Source organism: Nipponia nippon, unplaced genomic scaffold, assembly GCF_047370975.1.
Source record: "Nipponia nippon isolate SJK-2023a ecotype South Korea unplaced genomic scaffold, ASM4737097v1 scaffold_24, whole genome shotgun sequence".
Lineage (NCBI taxonomy): Eukaryota > Metazoa > Chordata > Aves > Pelecaniformes > Threskiornithidae > Nipponia > Nipponia nippon.
The window spans coordinates 7,591,315-7,608,951 of NW_028262341.1; the positions used below are offsets into that span (position 1 = coordinate 7,591,315).

General features: G+C 43.0%; 1 protein-coding gene across 3 annotated transcripts; it reads right to left on the minus strand.

Annotated features, from left to right (window-relative positions):
- Window positions 1–1,258: 1,258 nt before the first annotated feature.
- ERAP1 (endoplasmic reticulum aminopeptidase 1) lies at window positions 1,259–16,627 on the minus strand. 3 transcript variants are annotated; one of them, XM_087761575.1, is made up of 18 exons: window positions 15,745–16,624; window positions 15,035–15,173; window positions 13,595–13,729; window positions 12,851–12,971; window positions 12,341–12,495; window positions 11,687–11,800; window positions 10,816–10,947; window positions 10,160–10,291; window positions 9,928–10,011; window positions 8,755–8,912; window positions 8,184–8,263; window positions 7,748–7,931; window positions 6,159–6,315; window positions 5,882–6,066; window positions 5,002–5,163; window positions 3,934–4,074; window positions 3,748–3,829; window positions 1,259–1,463 (listed from the first exon to the last, which is right to left on the minus strand). In XM_087761575.1, exons 1-18 carry the CDS (start codon window positions 16,245–16,247, stop codon window positions 1,317–1,319), a joined length of 2,811 nt encoding a protein of 936 aa, XP_087617701.1. In that variant the 5' UTR covers window positions 16,248–16,624; the 3' UTR covers window positions 1,259–1,316. The 3 variants fall into 3 exon arrangements, with proteins under 3 accessions (XP_087617701.1, XP_087617702.1, XP_087617704.1); XM_087761576.1 differs by lacking the exon at window positions 10,816–10,947 and having other exon boundaries at window positions 15,745–16,627; XM_087761578.1 differs by lacking the exon at window positions 3,748–3,829 and having other exon boundaries at window positions 15,745–16,626.
- Between the last annotated feature and the right edge of the window lie 1,010 nt (window positions 16,628–17,637).

Here is a 17,637-nt window from a genome sequence, read left to right on the forward strand (position 1 = left end):
GAGAGAAGAGCAAGCAAGGCACAGTCAAAAGCTTATGCTTTTGCATAAGATTATGCATTTTTCCCCTAAGTCTTTATCTTTGTCAAAGTTTCTGGATGCTCTAGCGTTATCAGTGAGGCAACAGAGACAGGTCAGAACCTTATTTCAGAGCAAATAAACACTACGGAATCATGTCAAGGGCGTGGTTGTAAGAGCAAAGAAATCAAGTGCATTTAAGCACATGGTAGTTTATAGTTTTAAAAAGTTTAGTACAGGAATAATTAATAATTTCTCTCCTCAGAGCAATTCGCCTACAATTCTTATCACTACCCTACAGATAAGGTATCAAGACCATTATGAATGGCTGGCTGTCCTTTTAAATGTCAGTGCGTGCATGTGAGAACAGTTGCATTTCAATTAGCTGAAAAAGGGAAAATTAAAAGTAAAAATTCCTGCAAAAACACACTAAATCATCTAAAGTAACTCATATAAAGTAAAATTCACCAACTTTCTTCTTTTGGTACACAAAATATATGTACTCATTTCCTGAATGTTACCTAAAAGCGCAAGAATATTTCCAGCGCAGGGAAAGTATGTACATGGGCAGCAAAAGGAGCGGGGCAGAACTGGGAGGGTGGTATGAAGGGGACAGACTCACTGCAGCAGGGACTCGGCCTCACCCCTGCGCTGCATCCACACCACCGCAACTGCCTCCAGCCCTGAGAGACTACAATAAAGCTTGCACAGAGAGTCCTTCTCATATTTACTTTGACAGATGCAATCTGAATTACAGTTGATGCTTGGGGTTTTTTTAATTACGCGATGCTTGATCCAAGGTACATCTTTGTAAAACTTATTCTCCTGGAAACATAAACCATAAGGATAAAGACACATGCAAAGGTGGCTTTGCTCCAGAGCTTTAGGGCAATTCAGCGTTAAACAGAGCTGCCAGTTGTACCTTTGTGGGAACGGTACCAGAAGGATCAGCATTTGCAGGTGGAAAGTTTCTCTTGGTTGTTTGTCTCCCAGTACCTTCTGCCTTTTCAGAAGCAATGTAGCTCAGGTTTCTAGTATTCAGCCTCCCCTACACTTTAGTTCACTGTACAACGTTCCTTTTCTCTTGCAAGTGTTAGCTGGTGAAAGAAATCAATGAATGGTTGAGTTCTGTTCCCAGCAAACCACAGCCATGAGAGAGAAAAAGACTGAACAGCAGCATGAGACTGCCTTACAGCTCCTGTCAAAAAAACTATTTCATACAAATGAGCTGTCCCGCCAGTCCTGAATTTTCACAGCTTTTCAGTGTTTATTTCTGACAGATACAAGCAAGGTGCCAGAATTTACAGATAGTTGTTTTGCAACCAAGTTTTGACTTTCTCCAGATTTCTATCCATCCATTGTATATTGTCTTCAATGGTTTCAATAGCTTGCTGGACACAGTGAAGCCGTGTGCTTTTTTCCTCCAGAGAACTGAAGAATTCTTTCACCTGTTGACAAAGTTGTGAAAGAACAGTTGACAAAGATGCAGCAAGGGCCCTTAGGTGCACAGGAAGACCAGCAAGACATCTGTGATACTCCAACCTGGCCTTGGGTCTTCCACCCCCTTTCCCTCCCACCCCCCACCCCAAGAACAGTTTTTTTAAAAGGTTTCATAGTGCCTGGATCTCACAAGCCAAGGGAGATCACATTTCAAATTAGATTATATAAAAACGCAGTTGAAGGAGCTGTCATGTTGTGTGGGGGACCCATCCGGCCCCTGCTCATTCAACAAACCCTTGCGGCTGTTTAAGCCACGGCACCCACAGGCACGATGGCAGCGTTTCAAAGTGGACGTCACCAGGGAGACTCAGCACCCCCTGCTCTTCCCGACGGCAGCTCTGCTGCGTAACACACCTGCACCTGAATTTCAGTCACCGTCCCAGACTGTCAGCTGAAGCAGGTGTTCCTGCTGATACAGGCGTTCCTGCTGATACAGGCAACAGGGTGGGACAGACAGGAGACCTTGCAGCTGTTTTTAGAGTGGCTCAGTAAGAGTCATCTACATTTGCCTGCAAGCCACTCGTTCAACCCATTTGGAGGATCAGCAGTAGTGTAAGGGTTGAAAGTTTTCCCTACATGGGGAAGTCTGTGCCTCCTTTTAGTTTTCTAAGAAAGGCCCCGTCCAACTCCCCCAGTGCTTGGGAAGCCACTAGTCTCATCCTTAGAACCACTGAATCATAGAAGTGTTTAGGTTGGAAAAGACCCTTCAGATCATCGAGTCCAACCGTTAACCTATCACTGCCAAGCCCACCACTAAACCATGTCCTCAAGCACCACATCTACCCGTCTTTCAAATACCTCCAGGGATGGAGACTCAACCACTTCCCTGGGCAGCCTGTGCCAGGGCCTGACAGCCCCTTCAGTGAAGAAGTTTTTCCTAATATCCAACCTAAACCTCCCCTGGCGCAGCTTGAGGCCGTTTCCTCTCATCCCATCGCTTGTTACTTGGGAGAAGAGACCGACCCCCACCTCGCTACAGCCTCCTTTCAGGGAGTTGGAGAGAGCGATCAGGTCTCCCATCAGCCTCCTTTTCTCCAGGCTGAACAACCACTTGGGAATGCAACCACTGGAAACCTGGAGGCTGCTTCTACTCCTTGAATTCACTGCATTCCCTGTGGCTGCTGGAAGTGGTGGCAGCTGCCTTCATCACATTTTTTTTTTCTTTCTTTTTTTTTTTTTTTTTAAAGGAGGCACTCCTTATCACAATGCTCATTGTGCAAACTTAATACAGCCTCAGACAAGAGTTAGTGTTAATGAATACTTTCAAAAGATACCATGACTGTACACCTTGTATAAATTAAATACATCATTTCTGAAAATTTGCTTTGATGAGTAGGATACAAGATGCAAATACTTGTACAAAGTACAAGAAGATACAAAGAGGAGACAAGGAAGGGAGTTGCTGGATTTTCTCTCACCCTTATACTGACTTTGTGTTCAGAGACTCATAGCTAAGTCCCACAGATCCCCAAGGGAGGTGCAGCCACATTTCTGGGTAGGACACAGAAATGTCCCTGCAGTCCTTGCCACTGGCCAAGACACTGCTATTGACACACTGTGAGAGACCACTCAGGTTTAAAATGAAGATTAAGAACTACATTCTATATTCTTTCATTCCATATTTAATATGGTTGCATTACTTATGCCTGTGTTTTGCCCTGAAGCAGAAAATTTTAAACTGGCAACAAAAGGAGCAGCTTCTGAAAAGACATTGTCAGGAATGCCATTACATCTGCACATTGACCAGTCTGGGGTTTTCACCCACTTTACACATGAGACAAAATGACTATCGTACATGACATCCAGGAGCATGGAGAATTTTCCCCGCATTAGAAGATGTAGAACAGTGAGATGATTTCTCACTCTCTGTCCTTCAGCATTTTTTCGTCTGTCTACTCCATGAAAAGACCTACATTTTTTTTTCTCACTACTTTCCAGAGTGGATAGAAAATATTAATAGAGACAGGTAAACTGTGAACACTTTGGCAGGCAAACATTCATACTCTGCCTCCAAGCTCACCGCTTAAACAAAGACCATCTTTCCGCTTGCCATTGACTTAATGCTCTCCCTAAAGTAATCTAATTCATCACTGTCACAATCTTTTTCAAGGCAAAGGCAGGATATTACCCTGATGCTTCATAACTGGTCATGCTTTTACCATGTTAAGATTTCATCCAAATTTTCATTTCAGTGAACAACTGTTTTTTAAAACCAGGATCTGAATGGCTTACCTGTGCAAGCTGTGACCTTGTCGAGTACCGACTTGTCACTCCAGTGACAATGGTTGCTATGGAATTCGAACCAAGTTCAAATCTGGCAAAAAGAATCACCTACACTCAGAAAATGTCTATTTTTGTAGAGAGTAGAGTTTTAAAGTACAAAGTAGAGAGAGCAGTAAAACAACTTATGTTCCTTACTTTTCTACAACTTTCTCCCAATTTTCTTTTAAAAACGTCCACGCTAGATGATAGCCAGATGGGTTTTTGGCAACATATACAATAATAAATGGAAGATCCTGAGTTCTTACGATGTCACCACGCAGACCTTGATCCATTAACCTGAGAATAACAGAAATGGAAGTTGTTTAGACCAGTAGATCAAGCTGACAAATTACTATTCCCTTAGTATTTGGTACTATGGTGGAGAGTTCACATTTCTAAAGGTCCTGACACATCATTTCTGCTGGGTTACTTCCAGCTTTTCACGATGTACTCCTCAGCCACATCCACCTTTCCCATTTCTGTTACTTTCACAATTACGGTTACTTGGTGGACATGTATTCTGAATATTAAGGGTAAAAACAAGGCTACCTTTTGCTCCTACTCAAAATTTCCAAATGAATATGAACCTCACTCCTCCCTCTATAAGAAAGGTACTTGTTCTGCACTAAGTAGCAAGTGGAAAATTCAGGCCTGCAAGTGCTGCTCATGACTAAGGTGTCCAAACAGCACTGCAATGCAAAGAATAAATAATAACATAATGAAACAGCTAAAGTACATCTCCAGTTATATCTGAACGCCGTTAAATCAGCGTCCCATGCTGTCACCTCCACCAAATGGCAGAAATCGGGTTCACGGAATGCATGGTTTGAAGGGAACATCTGAAAACCTCAGTGGCGCTCAGCTCTCTTTAAAGCAGGAAACCTCAAATTTTTGTAAGAAATGTATAGCATATGCACTTACAATCAAAGTAACTACAAAGGTAAATAAAGAAGTGTCTGTCAAGAAAAGATAAGGTATCTGAATAGCTGTTTTATTGTATTTTGTCCCAATTTGCTGCTGCAAATTCTGAGTGCATTGACTCCCACCACCAAAACACAGAAATGAAAAGTGGCAGCCACTTCCTCCCACCATATTAACTTTGTGAAGCATTTTATACATCATGAAATTCAAAAGCTATGAAACAAGACTCTGAATAATTCTATTTCCTGTTTCAATGTTTGTAAATTTTCCCCAAAAACATTTCTGCTCTGTGTAACTACTTACCATTGAAGTTTGTCCTTACTTCTGCTGAAGGCGAGAGCTAATTCAATGTTCTCTCTCTCTACATTGAATGAGAGCAGTCTGTATTTACCAAGAAGGAAATCCCAGCCTTCGGATGTTTGTGCTCCAACAGTGTACACTGCTGTCTTCACATCTGCTGGCAATCTACAGCCAATTGAATACCAAGTTATTCTCTATGTCGTATTTAGGAATACATGTAGAAACACAACCATGTCACCATCACACATCAATTGGCATAGCAGACAGTTTATTAAAAAATACTCGTCCCTCAGGGGTATTAGAAAGTGATCCCTGTGGCTGGGAAACAGTTACGTATGTCAGGCTGTATCTCAGTATTGTTCCTGCCCTGGAAATGACTTCCAGAAATTTTGGACACATCATACCTTTTTTTTTTTTCCTTCTTTATTTTTGTATATTCCTTTCATGGCTATGCCCAGTCAGATATTGATATAGTCTTCTTTAGCCTGCCCAGAACAATCTCTCAGAGACATTTTGGGGGGTGTTTTAGGGAGTTCTTGTGTCATGATGAGAAACAAAAATAAAGTGAAGTTCACAAACAGTAGTTACCTATTTTTTACAACCCGTATAGGTCAATCTTCAGACACGTAATGAGGGAATACATGTGATTTTCACTTTTCAGAACATCTTTAACAACCCAAGTTGTGGAGTACCACATGGTGTATGTGCTAGTTTGGGCACATATTATGCACCAAACTGTAAAGGCACTGGGAAGCTAAAGCATAAGATACAAAACTAAGAAGGTTCAACTTCAGAGTACAGAAAGGACTGAAGTTTAGTTCTTTCCCTAAATTAAATCTAGTGTAAGAGTATCAGAAAAAACAGTCATAGTTACAGAACAGACCTCAAGGTTCCATTGGATTTCTGCCATTCTGTAAAATATGCTTTGGCTTTGTCCACGCATGGCTGGTACCTATGCACGCACGCAAACAGCAGAAGCGAGTGCCTAAGCAATCTCTCAGACACTGAGCCTTCATCACTCCAAGACTGCTCGTCAATCAGCTCTCTAAATAGATGCACTATATACTCCTAAAATTAGGTAACAATAAAGATATACTATTTTAAAGTGTGTTTTACCGGGTAAGGCAGAGTTAGAAAGTTCTAGATACTTAAAATATTACCTTTAACTGTTTTTCTGTACCATCTGTATCCCTCCTCTCCATGAGCCTGTATATAGGAATCAGCTCAGTCATACCTTGGAGTACAGGCATGATTTCTCTTTCATGTTTCAGGTACAAAGTTAAATCAAAAGCTTTGGAAATTGACAATTTTTTTACCCTAAAGAAGTAGAAGAGAGGGGATAAACCAAGTTATAATTAAACTTAAAAGACAAACTTAAAAGCAAAATCCAAGACAAATGTTTTTCAGAAAACTATACAAATAGGAAAGCCTTAAAGGTATTTCCAAATCTCTTTTTAATTTTGCTTTTGGGAGTGATATGTGGCTGAGCAGCTACATAAGCTATGAAACCTAATATTTAATCTTTGAACTAAGTAATGGACTGTAAGAGAATGATTTAGAAAGATTATCTTTTTTCCCCCCATCTCTCACATGCCAAGGTTATCCCAGCACAGCCCCTCCCTCTTGCTCTCTCCCCACTATTACTTTTGCTCTACAAACCACACACATGCAGAAGGAATGCAATGCCCGAGGTCATTTCCTCAGCAACACCCTTCTAGCTCGACATGTAGATATTTGGCTTGCAGTAAGCCTCAGAGCTACAATCCCAACAGCTCCTTCACTGTCTTTACCTGACTTTGCAAACTGTCTTCTACCTCTGCCAGGATACATCTCAATGATTTCTTCCAAGAGCAAACAGAGAAAATGCAAGAGGTCTTTTCTCACTCTCCCTGTTCATTTTTTCATCGAAACCTTTATTCTGCTTCTTTTCTGTGTCAGCTTCCTGCACACATTCTCATTTTGTCCTTATTCACCTGTCTCTTTGGCCTCAAAATACAAGCATGTTCTAGTCACCCATCAGAAAAGGAACCCTGCTTAACGCAAGTTGCATCTCTAATTGTCCCTTCTTCCTTTCCTCTCTAAGCTCCTTGAACATGCTGAGCAATCTTTCTTCACTCTCCTCTTTTCTCTTCAAACTAGAAAGACCTTTCTTCTGCTGTCCAAATGAAAATCTTGGCTAGCTCTGCTGACATTGCCTTGTAAGCTGCTACCTCAAATTCATCCCATCTTAATTCTCTTCCAGCTCCCCCCACTACCCTCTTTCTTGAACACAATACACTTAGACGTGGAGTTACTTCTGTCGGTTCTTTAGTTCTCTATGCACAAGCGTTTGCAAAGCCCCTCTATGACACAACCTTTTCTAATGCATCCACAGAACTGAAACTAATCATGATCATAATCCCGTCACATCTTTATGACTGTAACAGCCTTGTTTGTAACTGACAAATGGCACCAATATCTTTCCAGGTGCAAAAACGTTATTCTAGTCCATCACTTCACACTGGCATCCTTCCATTAGCATGCCTTTATTGAACACAGCATGTTTCACTAAATAGGCTTAGACAAATCCACTGCGATCAAGAGAAATCCCAGGTTTACACTGTTGTAAGCAAGAAAATAATATGCACTCCATCTATTTGACAGATGTAATGAATACTATATACATTATCAACACTTTCTTTCTCAGTGATATGTACTCATAAATACAAGAGTTTGTATTTTTTTTTCAGACTTGGACAGAAGGCCATACCTCACAAGCTGGAATACATTATTAATGAGACTTGCTCTGTCATTGCTGCTAATCACTGTATGGTTCTCTTTCAAAAGGTTAATCAGACGATCCCATCCATCGTCTTCATAGTGCACAATGTAATACCCATTCATGTCCACATTGAATTTAACCCACTCCACCTCTTCCGGAAGGATAATGACATCTGGAAACAAAAACATAACTCTTTTTTTTGTTAGTGATTCAAACACATCCTAATACTATACCCAATAATACTGTTACTCTCATTTCAGTGATTTAAAGAACACAGTAACATGGTTTCTGAATATATTAAGAGATCGCTATAGCGGTATTACTGAGGTGACAAAAATTTGCTGAAATTTGCTTCTCTGGTACCCTGCAAAACTAAAAGGCTTGCAAACAAACTTTGAATAAATTAATTAGTCAAAGAAATTACCTGCTTTAGTTGTCATCAAAAATCTCTGAACTGCATCCGATTTACTGGTAATGTAGGTTAGTGGAATGTGCCACAAGTACCTATTGCAAAACAGAAGTGCTTTGTTTAATGAAAGAACTTTGCAAAAGCTTCTCCAGCTTGTCCCAGTCTAACCACCGAGTAATATCTTTTGCCTGCACAGTAACAGCAACACGCTGCACTCACACCTCTGACTTGAGTGCAGAGCCAGCCGCATCTAGCTAGCTTTCATTTAGTTTGCTTGGGGGATCACTGAAGTTGCAACAATACCAGCTTTCCAGCCTAGTTCCACTAGCACGTCCCCAGCGCAGGCTCACCCAGCTCACCCAGACACCCAGCCACTGCAGCTCTGCAGCTACTGGGACCTCAATCAGGCACACAGGGTCCAACAACAGGAGTACTACTGATCCTGAGCTACACCAGGAAAGCCTCACAACTAAACAGCTCTGGCAGCATTCCTTAAGAAATAACAGCAAAAGCTCTTATTGTACAACAGTGTTTGCCACAGGAGAGTATTTCAGTTTGTGTGCTCAGTTTTCCCCATTTTGTTTACCCTGTGGATGAAGGAGAATCTACTCCCTTCACATAGCGCTCCTGCTGCAGGTGGACATTCTTCCCTCTCACCGTGACAGTTACCATGGGAAAACCTTTTTGCAGTGTCCAAGTGTCCATCATTGCCCTCACATCAAGAGTCTCTCCTTTAGTCCAGTGCTGGTTTTTAGCGAAGGAAAAAGAAGACACGTAAGAAGGGGAGGAAGATGGCAGTACACTGACGGTGAAACAGAAATGGGTAAATAAGAACTCTAAAAGCTGCTGGGTATTTGTAAGCGCTACATAGGTATATTTAGACTAGATATGTCCTGGTTTTGGCTGGGATAGAGTTAATTTTCTTCCTAGTAGCTGGTTTAGCGCTGTGTTTTGGATTTAGGATGAGAATAATGTTGATAACACACTGATGTTTTAGTTGTTGCTAAGCAGTGCTTACACCAGTCAAGGACTTTTCAGCTTCCCATGCTCTGCCCAGTGCACAAGAAGCTGGGAGGGGGCACAGCCAGGACAGCTGACCCAGACTGCCCAAAGGGCTATTCCATATCGTATGGCGTCATGCCCAGTACATAAACTGGGGGGAGTTGGCTGGGGGAGCAATCGCTGCTCGGGGCCAGGCTGGGCATTGGTCGATGGGTGGTGAGCAATTGTATCGTGCATCACTTGCTTTGTACATCATCATCATCATCATCATCATCATCATTATTATTATTATACTATTACTACTATTTTACTTTATTTCAAGTATTAAACTGTTTTTATGTCAACTCACGAGTTTTCTCACTTTTACCCTTCCAATTCTCTCCACCATCCCACTGGGAGGGGGAGCGAGTGGTTGTGTGGCACTTAGTTGCTGGCCGGGGTTAAACCACGACAGGATATTATGATATCTCCAGCTGGTTTTCTTGTGGACATTTTCATATAGTTAATACATCTCTTTAAGTACTGCTGTTTTTCAGTCAGCCCTGGGCACAGGAGTAGGATTTCTGCCCAGTCTCAGAGGAAACACATTTCCAATGGAACTACAGAAACTTACACTCTCCCTAGAACCATTCTCAAGTTGCAAAGAACACTTTTGGAAGGTGAACGTATCAATGCCACAGCACAGAATAGTAACATGAGAGAGCACAGATATGTGTCAAAGTCCTAAATACTGATGGGTAGAAAACTAGACGCTTACTGCATTTGAAGATGACTGTTGGCTTCTTCTGCAAAAACCATCACCTTGTCGTTCATTTTTATCACTACCTACTGTAGGGCAAATCTGAAAGGGAAAAAAAAAGTTTTGGTCACCTCTTTTTCATGTCATAATTGTAACTACTGGTCACAGTCTTCAGTAATATATTAGAAAGACACATTATTAATGAGAAGTTATGAAATTTGAAAAAAATAAGAGAACAAGGAATACTTGCATCTGTCATGCTGTTCCACAAGTCTTCATTTTTTGTATTCTGATAGCTGTATTTCTGCAGGTACTGGACAAGTCCAGCTTTAAACACATCAGCAGTCAGGTAGTCCCTCAGCATATTTAATACACAAGATCCCTGAAAAAAAGAGTGGCAAAGTGTTTACAGAACTACTCCTTAGCTGGCAAGATGCTTGTTGCAGAAAAATTTCAGCATGCCACTGATCTACGTAATAGTTCGCTTTTGTATGTCTCTCTGATTAAAAAATAATCATGTTTTATGTATATTGAAACACTACTTTGTTTTTTTGTGATCCTAACACTTAAAAATATCAATGATTGAGTAAGTTATGTTATGATTTTTTTAATTACTATATAAGCCAGCACCATATAATGCTCCAGTGAAAAACACTCCTTGAGTTAAGAATCTAAAAAAACGATGGTTTAAGACTAAACTGATACAGAACAGACAGAAGTAAAGGCTTCCTCATTTTAGAACTGCCGTTTGAATCCACCCAGGTGTTTTGGACAAGGAATTATTCAAGTCATAAAACCATTAACACCACATGTCAGGGATCTCTTTTATGTAGGGGTGAAATCAGTAAAATACAACTGTGTAGTACAAGCAGTACAACTGAAATCAATAGCAGTTATGTACTTTACCTTCTCATAAGAAACTTCATCAAACATTTCTAAAATTTGAGCTGGATCTTCCACAGGAGTAGATATAGGATGTGATGAATTTAATGCATCCACTGACATGGCATCAAAACATTTACTTAAGAAAAAGTCTTCCTAATAGGAGGCAAAACCAAATATTACTACTAAATTTTTCTCAGTGACCACTGAGTCGCTATTCATTCACTTTTCAGTCCAGTCCACATGACCTTTAAATCACACAAAGAAAACAAAACATATCTTTCTTTTTATTCCAGAGTATAAAATAAACCAAAACAGTAACACAGACAGCCAAAGGAGTTCTAGTGATCTAAACTAACTTAAATAGTCAAGCTAGTGAGTCTTAAAAATAACTCCAAAAAGACACCCACACATTCCAACAGTCTGATGACAGAGTGGCCAGTAACCATAAAACAAATTAAAGAAAAAAAAAAGTGAATTTCCCTGTTATCATGCTACTTTAGTGCTATGGCAAAATTCTGCCCAGATGCATTGTTCATCTCACTTTTGTAGAAAATTTCATATATCGGACCTCTGCTGAATCTAGTGGAAGGATTTTAGTGTTTTCATGTCTGAATCTATTTGATGAAATAAGAAAAAATAATTTCTTCACATTTTGGGGAGTCTAAATGTCTTTAAAAAAAGAATACACTTTCACTCCAATCATCAACTTCCATCATCAGTTCCTGAAAATATTTACATATAGTTAAATTAACATTCCTAGCCTTCAGGGTTAACATCAGATAATCCTACCAAACAGAAATTTAAAAGTGGCTCACGACACAAATCTGCTTCCTTATTAATTAGTGGATTTAGAAGGCAGTTATAAAATAAAAATACAGTAACAGCTGCTTACAACTCTCAGTTCTGGATGGGTAATGCTGACTGACACGAACTCCATAAACTTTGCAAACCCTTCATTTAACCACAGATCATTCCACCACTCCATGGTAACAAGGTTGCCAAACCACTGGGGAAAAAAAAAAAAAGAGCTTCTGAAATGAAATACACAATTTATCACAAAAGCTGCTACTGACCTGTAGCATGTTACTGACCTTTAAGGAACCTTTTTTTAGTGATACAGCTTGCTCTGTCCTCTTCCCATTGCATTCTCATTTTAATGGTAATACACTAAACACTGGCTTCCACTCACCTTCCAAGAAACCTTGTCAAGAAACCACATTTAGCAGGAGAGCCACATATGAAACATTTAACCATTCCAAACTTTTATGTTGCTATTTTGGTGGCCTGCAATTAATTTCAAGGGCTAACAATGGTGCAAAGGCCCCACAGCATCTGTGCTGCTGAACTGAACACGTTGATGTTTACAGCCCTCCACATCTATACAGCCTGCTGGGACTCCTTCACCAGACACAGTCCTCGTGATTCACAGATGAGCACCCTCAAGCTGAAGCAGCTGTTTTCAGCTTATAGCTCCAACATCCCCCTACCCACACAGGATCCATCAAGCCTGACCCATTTGAACGCCTTATTCTTCCCCAGATCCCACCTGATGAGCCAGTTCATGGGCTATTATCATAGTAATCCGAAGTTTAGAAGATGCTGAGGACTTTTCAGGGTCATACAGCAATGCAGATTCCCGGTATGTGGTCAGTCCCCAGTTTTCCATAGCACCAGACTGAAAATCAGGAATAGCTGCTAAATCTAGAAAAAACATTAAAATAGTACTAGTATCATTTTACTCAAAAAGAACTCGCTCACCGCCTCATTCCACTTCACGACTGCTCCCACACAGGGACACATATCACACGTACTTCTAAGGGCTCTCTTAAACCTAAGTGCAAAAACATACTTTAAAATAAAGCTCTGTACAGAAGACAAGGATCTTCCATTCCCAGTGGAGCTTTTCAATCTGTCCTTAAGTTCTGTGAGGCAGCCACTTTAAAAGCCTGTGAGCCAAACTCGCCCTTGTCTTAATACGCTAAATTACTGATTTTGTGCTATTTTACTCTCTGTGCTTAATAATGTTCTCAAATACATTAAATTATTTAACACTGACCTTGTTTAGGTAAAGGATATGGAATGCTGAAGTAATCCTCATAGAAGTCTAAAAGTTTCACTGCCGCATCCAATGCATAATCAGCTTGGTTGATCTTGTCTGGCACTGTGTACACAGAAATCTATAGCAGACGAACAGGTAGCACCTCAATACCAGCATCCAAAGCTCACAGAAGTTGTTTGTTATCACAGTTACTTGAATGACCATAAAAAGGGACACTAGAGCATAAACCTAACACTTCTCATACAAGAGGTATTAAAGGTATTATTAAGAGGTATTCTCATACAAGAGGTATTAAAACATTTGAAGAAAAATATTATCAGAATTAGGAATACAAGTTTTAAAACTTACCCACCAGAACCACTAGGCCCCTACAAAGACTTTTACTATTTCCACCTTTACCATGATAGAGTCATTCAACTGACAGAGGTTTATTTTAACGTTGCTCCTCCATGAAAATTGTATTTCATTGGCCTTTAATTATATAATCTTACATGAACCAAACTATGTTACCAATGCATATAATTACATAAAAAGTAACCCCTTACTTACTTATTAGTTTTGAAACTAATAAAGCTTAGAATTCAAACTAATCAGCCAATTACAAAACCAAATTCTTTCTCTCCTTTCGTTCCTGTAAAACATCGAGATATATAAATCCTATGATTTAACTGAAGAGTAAACCGTTATATATTCATACAGACTTAAATACAAAAAAGCTCTTAGAAAATGAGACAGAGTTACCTTAACTCCATGACCTGTTGTTTTGCTGATGGATTTAAAATCCGAAACGATAAAGGCCACAAGGTACGTACTCATCTTGACAGTGGTATCAAAATGGTCCTCAACAAGCCAGGGGGTTATATTCACAGACTTCACCTAAAAAAAGAGCACAGCTCATCACCCAGTAGCACCATCTGTGAGGACCCTGGCACCAACAATTGTGTTCCTTCTCAGTTTAAAGGTACTACCTTTTAAAGGTACTACCTTACCTTTTAAAAGTACACTGGAAAGAAGTCATCCCCACACCCACTCTTCCCCACGCAGAGAACAAAAACACATATATGTATATATACAGGCAGTTTCATTCGTAAGCATTACTTACTTCTACATTGATAAAACCAGAACAATGAAAACACTGCTTCAGTTTTCCTCAGTGTTTGCAAGTACACTGATGAAATTAATCTCACACAACTTCAGCTGACTAGAACCTGTGTAAATCTCAGCAGCCATTGTTACACACGAGAGAAATGAACTCCTCCAAATCGTGATTCAGTTACCGCAGATATCTAGTTTAGCATAAAATGAGTCGTGTGTTGGAGGTATCCATTTTCCCCTCTTAGTTACAAAGAGCCTTAGCTAACTAACTTAGACCTGGAACGTGTTCAGCCACACTGAACAGTAACACTGGGACTGACTACTTAATCATTATTTTATCCATTTCTCTACAAAAGAATTGATCTTTTACACCTACTTTCAAAATGTTTCTTTTTTGAAAGGTACTTGGCCGGGGCGGGGGGGTGGGGAGGTAAGGGGGGTGCTGTTCCCTCATTTATAAGGGTTAGTTTCCTTGCAAACCAGCAACTAATAGTACAGAAGAAATTATAAAGAATCTCTTACAACCAAAGTAAGATCAAATGTACAAAATGTAGTTAACCCTATATATGCATACGTATTTATAATCGCTAACAACATTTGTAGCTATTACATGTACGGCACTTTTCACTCTGAGATGTTTTTTTGAAGTCCAAAGTATTTTTTTTTTTTTCACACAGAAGGTCCTGCTTATCTGACAATGAAATTAATACATGTGAATCATGTATTTATAATATATTATATATTTTATATATATATTATATATTAGGTATATTATAATTAATCTTAAAATTTCATATCAACATGGAAAGCCCTTTGTGAGTAAAACAAAGATTACAGAGACTATGTTGTGCTCATCATTCTCACACCTCTGCTGAGACACTGGTACCCACACCATGCATTATTTTCTTAATTCCTTTTCAACCTTGTGTCAAGACTACCAGCAACACCACCACACACTCTCATAAAAGAACTGCAGTAAGATCACTATTCCTGTTAACAGCAATTGCTTCGATATTCTGTTCTCCTTTTGCTTTCTTGTTTCAAAGATCATCAATCAACAGCACATCATTAAAAGTATCCACCTACAATTGGCATATTGGACAGCGCAAGGTGCTTTGGTTCCCTCCTAATCTTAATTGAAAACCTGGCTTTGAAGGCTGGTTCGTCAAAACATGGGAAGGCCATCCGCGCAGCTGTTGGCTCAAACTGTGTTGCTGCAAGCACTCTGAGCAGGGGAAAAAAAAAAGAAGTTTGGTCACACACCTTCATATGCACAGCGTTCACTCCCCTGGTGTGTGAAAACAGAGTAATCTCACGTTTACAAAATAACTACAGGTACTACCAAAACCTTCTGCATGTCATAGAACCATAGAATCATAGAACCGTTAAGGTTGGAAAAGACCCTTCAGATCATCGAGTCCAACCGTTAACCTACCACTGCCAAGTCCACCACTAAACCATGTCCTCAAGCACCACATCTACCCGTCTTTCAAATACCTCCAGGGATGGAGACTCAATCACCTCCCTGGGCAGCCTGTGCCAGGGCCTGACAGCCCTTTCGGTGAAGAAGTTTTTCCTAATATCCAACCTAAACCTCCCCTGGCGCAGCTTGAGGCCATTTCCTCTCGTCCTATCACTTGTTACTAGGGAGAAGAGACCAACCCCCACCTCGCTACAGCTTCCTTTCAGGTAGTTGTAGAGAGTGATAAAGTCTCCCCTCAGCCTCCTCTTCTCCAGACTAAACAACCCCAGCTCCCTCAGCCGCATAAGGATTACCTGAGTCAAAAAGGATTTACCTGAGTTCTCCTTCCTGGGTCCTGTAGGTGCTTTTATAAAAGCCATGGAAGGACTCCGAGAGATTTGCGAGGTACTGGATGCTGAGAGTGTAGTTGTGCCCGGCCTGCAGCGGCTGGGCGGCGAGGAGTGCCACCTGCTCGAAGGGCTGGTGCTCCAGCACCTGCACCTCCTGCGCCGGGTGGCCGCTCACGGCCTCGATGGCAGCCCCGGTGATGTGCAGGCGCTTGCTGTGCAGGACGACCATGCTGGTCTGCTGGGTGACCGTAACCTCTATGGCGGCGGTGCCAGCGAAGGTCAGGGTGGTGAGGTTGGGGTGGATGAGGAGGCGGTAATGCAGCGGGACAACGCGCTTGGGCAGCCTCACCGCGTCCCAGGGAAACTGGGCGCTGTCGCCTCCCCGCTCACCGCCGAGCGCCGAGGCCAGGCTCAGCAGCCCCAGCAGCCCCACCGCCACGGCGACAGGCGGGCCTGGAAGCGCCCCGGCCCGGAGCACCGCGGCCATTTTCGACCGGCGGCCGCCGGCAACCGCCTGACGGGGACGGGACGAAACGGCAGGAACTGCCCCGCCGGGCACAGCCCTGAGGCGGACGGCACCGCGCCGCCGCCCCGGCCACCCTCAGCACGCCCGGTACCTGCCGCCGGCCCGCCGCCCCGCAGGCCCCAGCGCCGCCGCCGCCCCGCAGGCCCCAGCGCCGGAGCCAGAGGGAGAGCGAAAGCGAAAGCGAAAGCTCCCTCGCCGCCGCGCCCCGCCCCGCGCTGAGGGGCGGCCCGCGGGGTCGGGGGCAGCTGCGAGGAGCCAGGCCCAGCGCTCCGGGTCCCGGCCTCCGCCTCGCCCTCGGCGGGTGGGGGCCCCCGGCCCCGACTCCGGCTCCGACCCCATGGAGGGTCTTTTCAGCGCAGCAGTGCTGTGGCCAACTGGCCAGGCAGGCTCTTCTGTCTGCCCGCTGCCCGCACGTTTGCTCTGTGGGAGGAGCTGTCCCTAAGGCCCCAGGCCGAAGCGTGCAGTTGGCTGTGGCACCGGCAGTCTGTTCGGTGCCCATAGCTCTTTGCGAGCGGTCAGCAGCGCTGCCTCAAAGACTAAGCCAAGCCTGTGCAAGTCCCATGCCTCAGCTGAAGCCTTGGGAGCAGCCCCAGCTGTTGGTGGTAGTGCTTTAGGAGAGTCTCTTCTGCCTTTGCAGAGCCCTTGCTGCCATCTGTTTGAGGCTCCCTATCGCCCTCCCCACCTCCTGTGTAAGGCCTATGCAGAGAAGCTGAGTGAGAGGCTAGAGGAGAAGGAGAGATGCCAAAGCCCTGCAAGGCTGAGAGCATCAAAGGGGCAGGCAGAGCTGCCACCCCCAGGGAGAGCATGGGAGGTGTAAGTGTGTGCCAGCTCCTGCAGAGGCCAAGGAAAGCTTGGGGCGGCTCCCGCCACTGGACATGTCCAGGCTTCCATAGGCTATACAGCTTGGCATCCTCCAACTCCTTGTGACGCAGGAATGACCAGGCTTAGAGGCCACCTCCAGGGGCCCCTCTGCAGCCCCACACATGTCCTCAGGGCAAGGCTGTGGGTCCAGAAGGCAATGGGGGCCATGTGTGTGCGAATGCGTGCGTCTGCATGTACACGTGCAGGCACAGGATGCTGGAAGAGGCAGGCAGAATCCCAGCCAAAGCACAACAGAACCATGTGCATGGGCCCCCCCTGTCCTGCCCTGCCCATTCATCCACTGATGGCAGCTCCTGGGGAAAGAAGCTCTTTCCCATCCATGTGAGTGACTACTCAGCTGCTGGGCCCTCAGGACAGCATTTCACTAGGGCACCCCCAGTCCTGGGGCGCTGAAGATGAAAGATTGGCTCAGCTCCTGGCGTCTGCCTTCCCAAAGGCAGCAGCCTGTGCTTTTCCCCCCCGTGCAGTG

What these genes read in the sequence shown, in the direction of transcription:
- ERAP1 (XM_087761575.1), bottom strand. Translation starts at nt 16,247, where the DNA reads ATGGCCGCGGTGCTCCGGGCCGGGGCGCTTCCAGGCCCGCCTGTCGCC. An exon ending in CGCTGTCCAATATGCCAATT is followed by an intron (nt 13,730 to 15,034) that starts GTAGGTGGATAC and finishes CTCTTTTTTTAG; the next exon opens with GTGAAGTCTGTGAATATAAC. An exon ending in ATATCCTTTACCTAAACAAG is followed by an intron (nt 12,496 to 12,850) that starts GTCAGTGTTAAA and finishes TGTTTTTTCTAG; the next exon opens with ATTTAGCAGCTATTCCTGAT.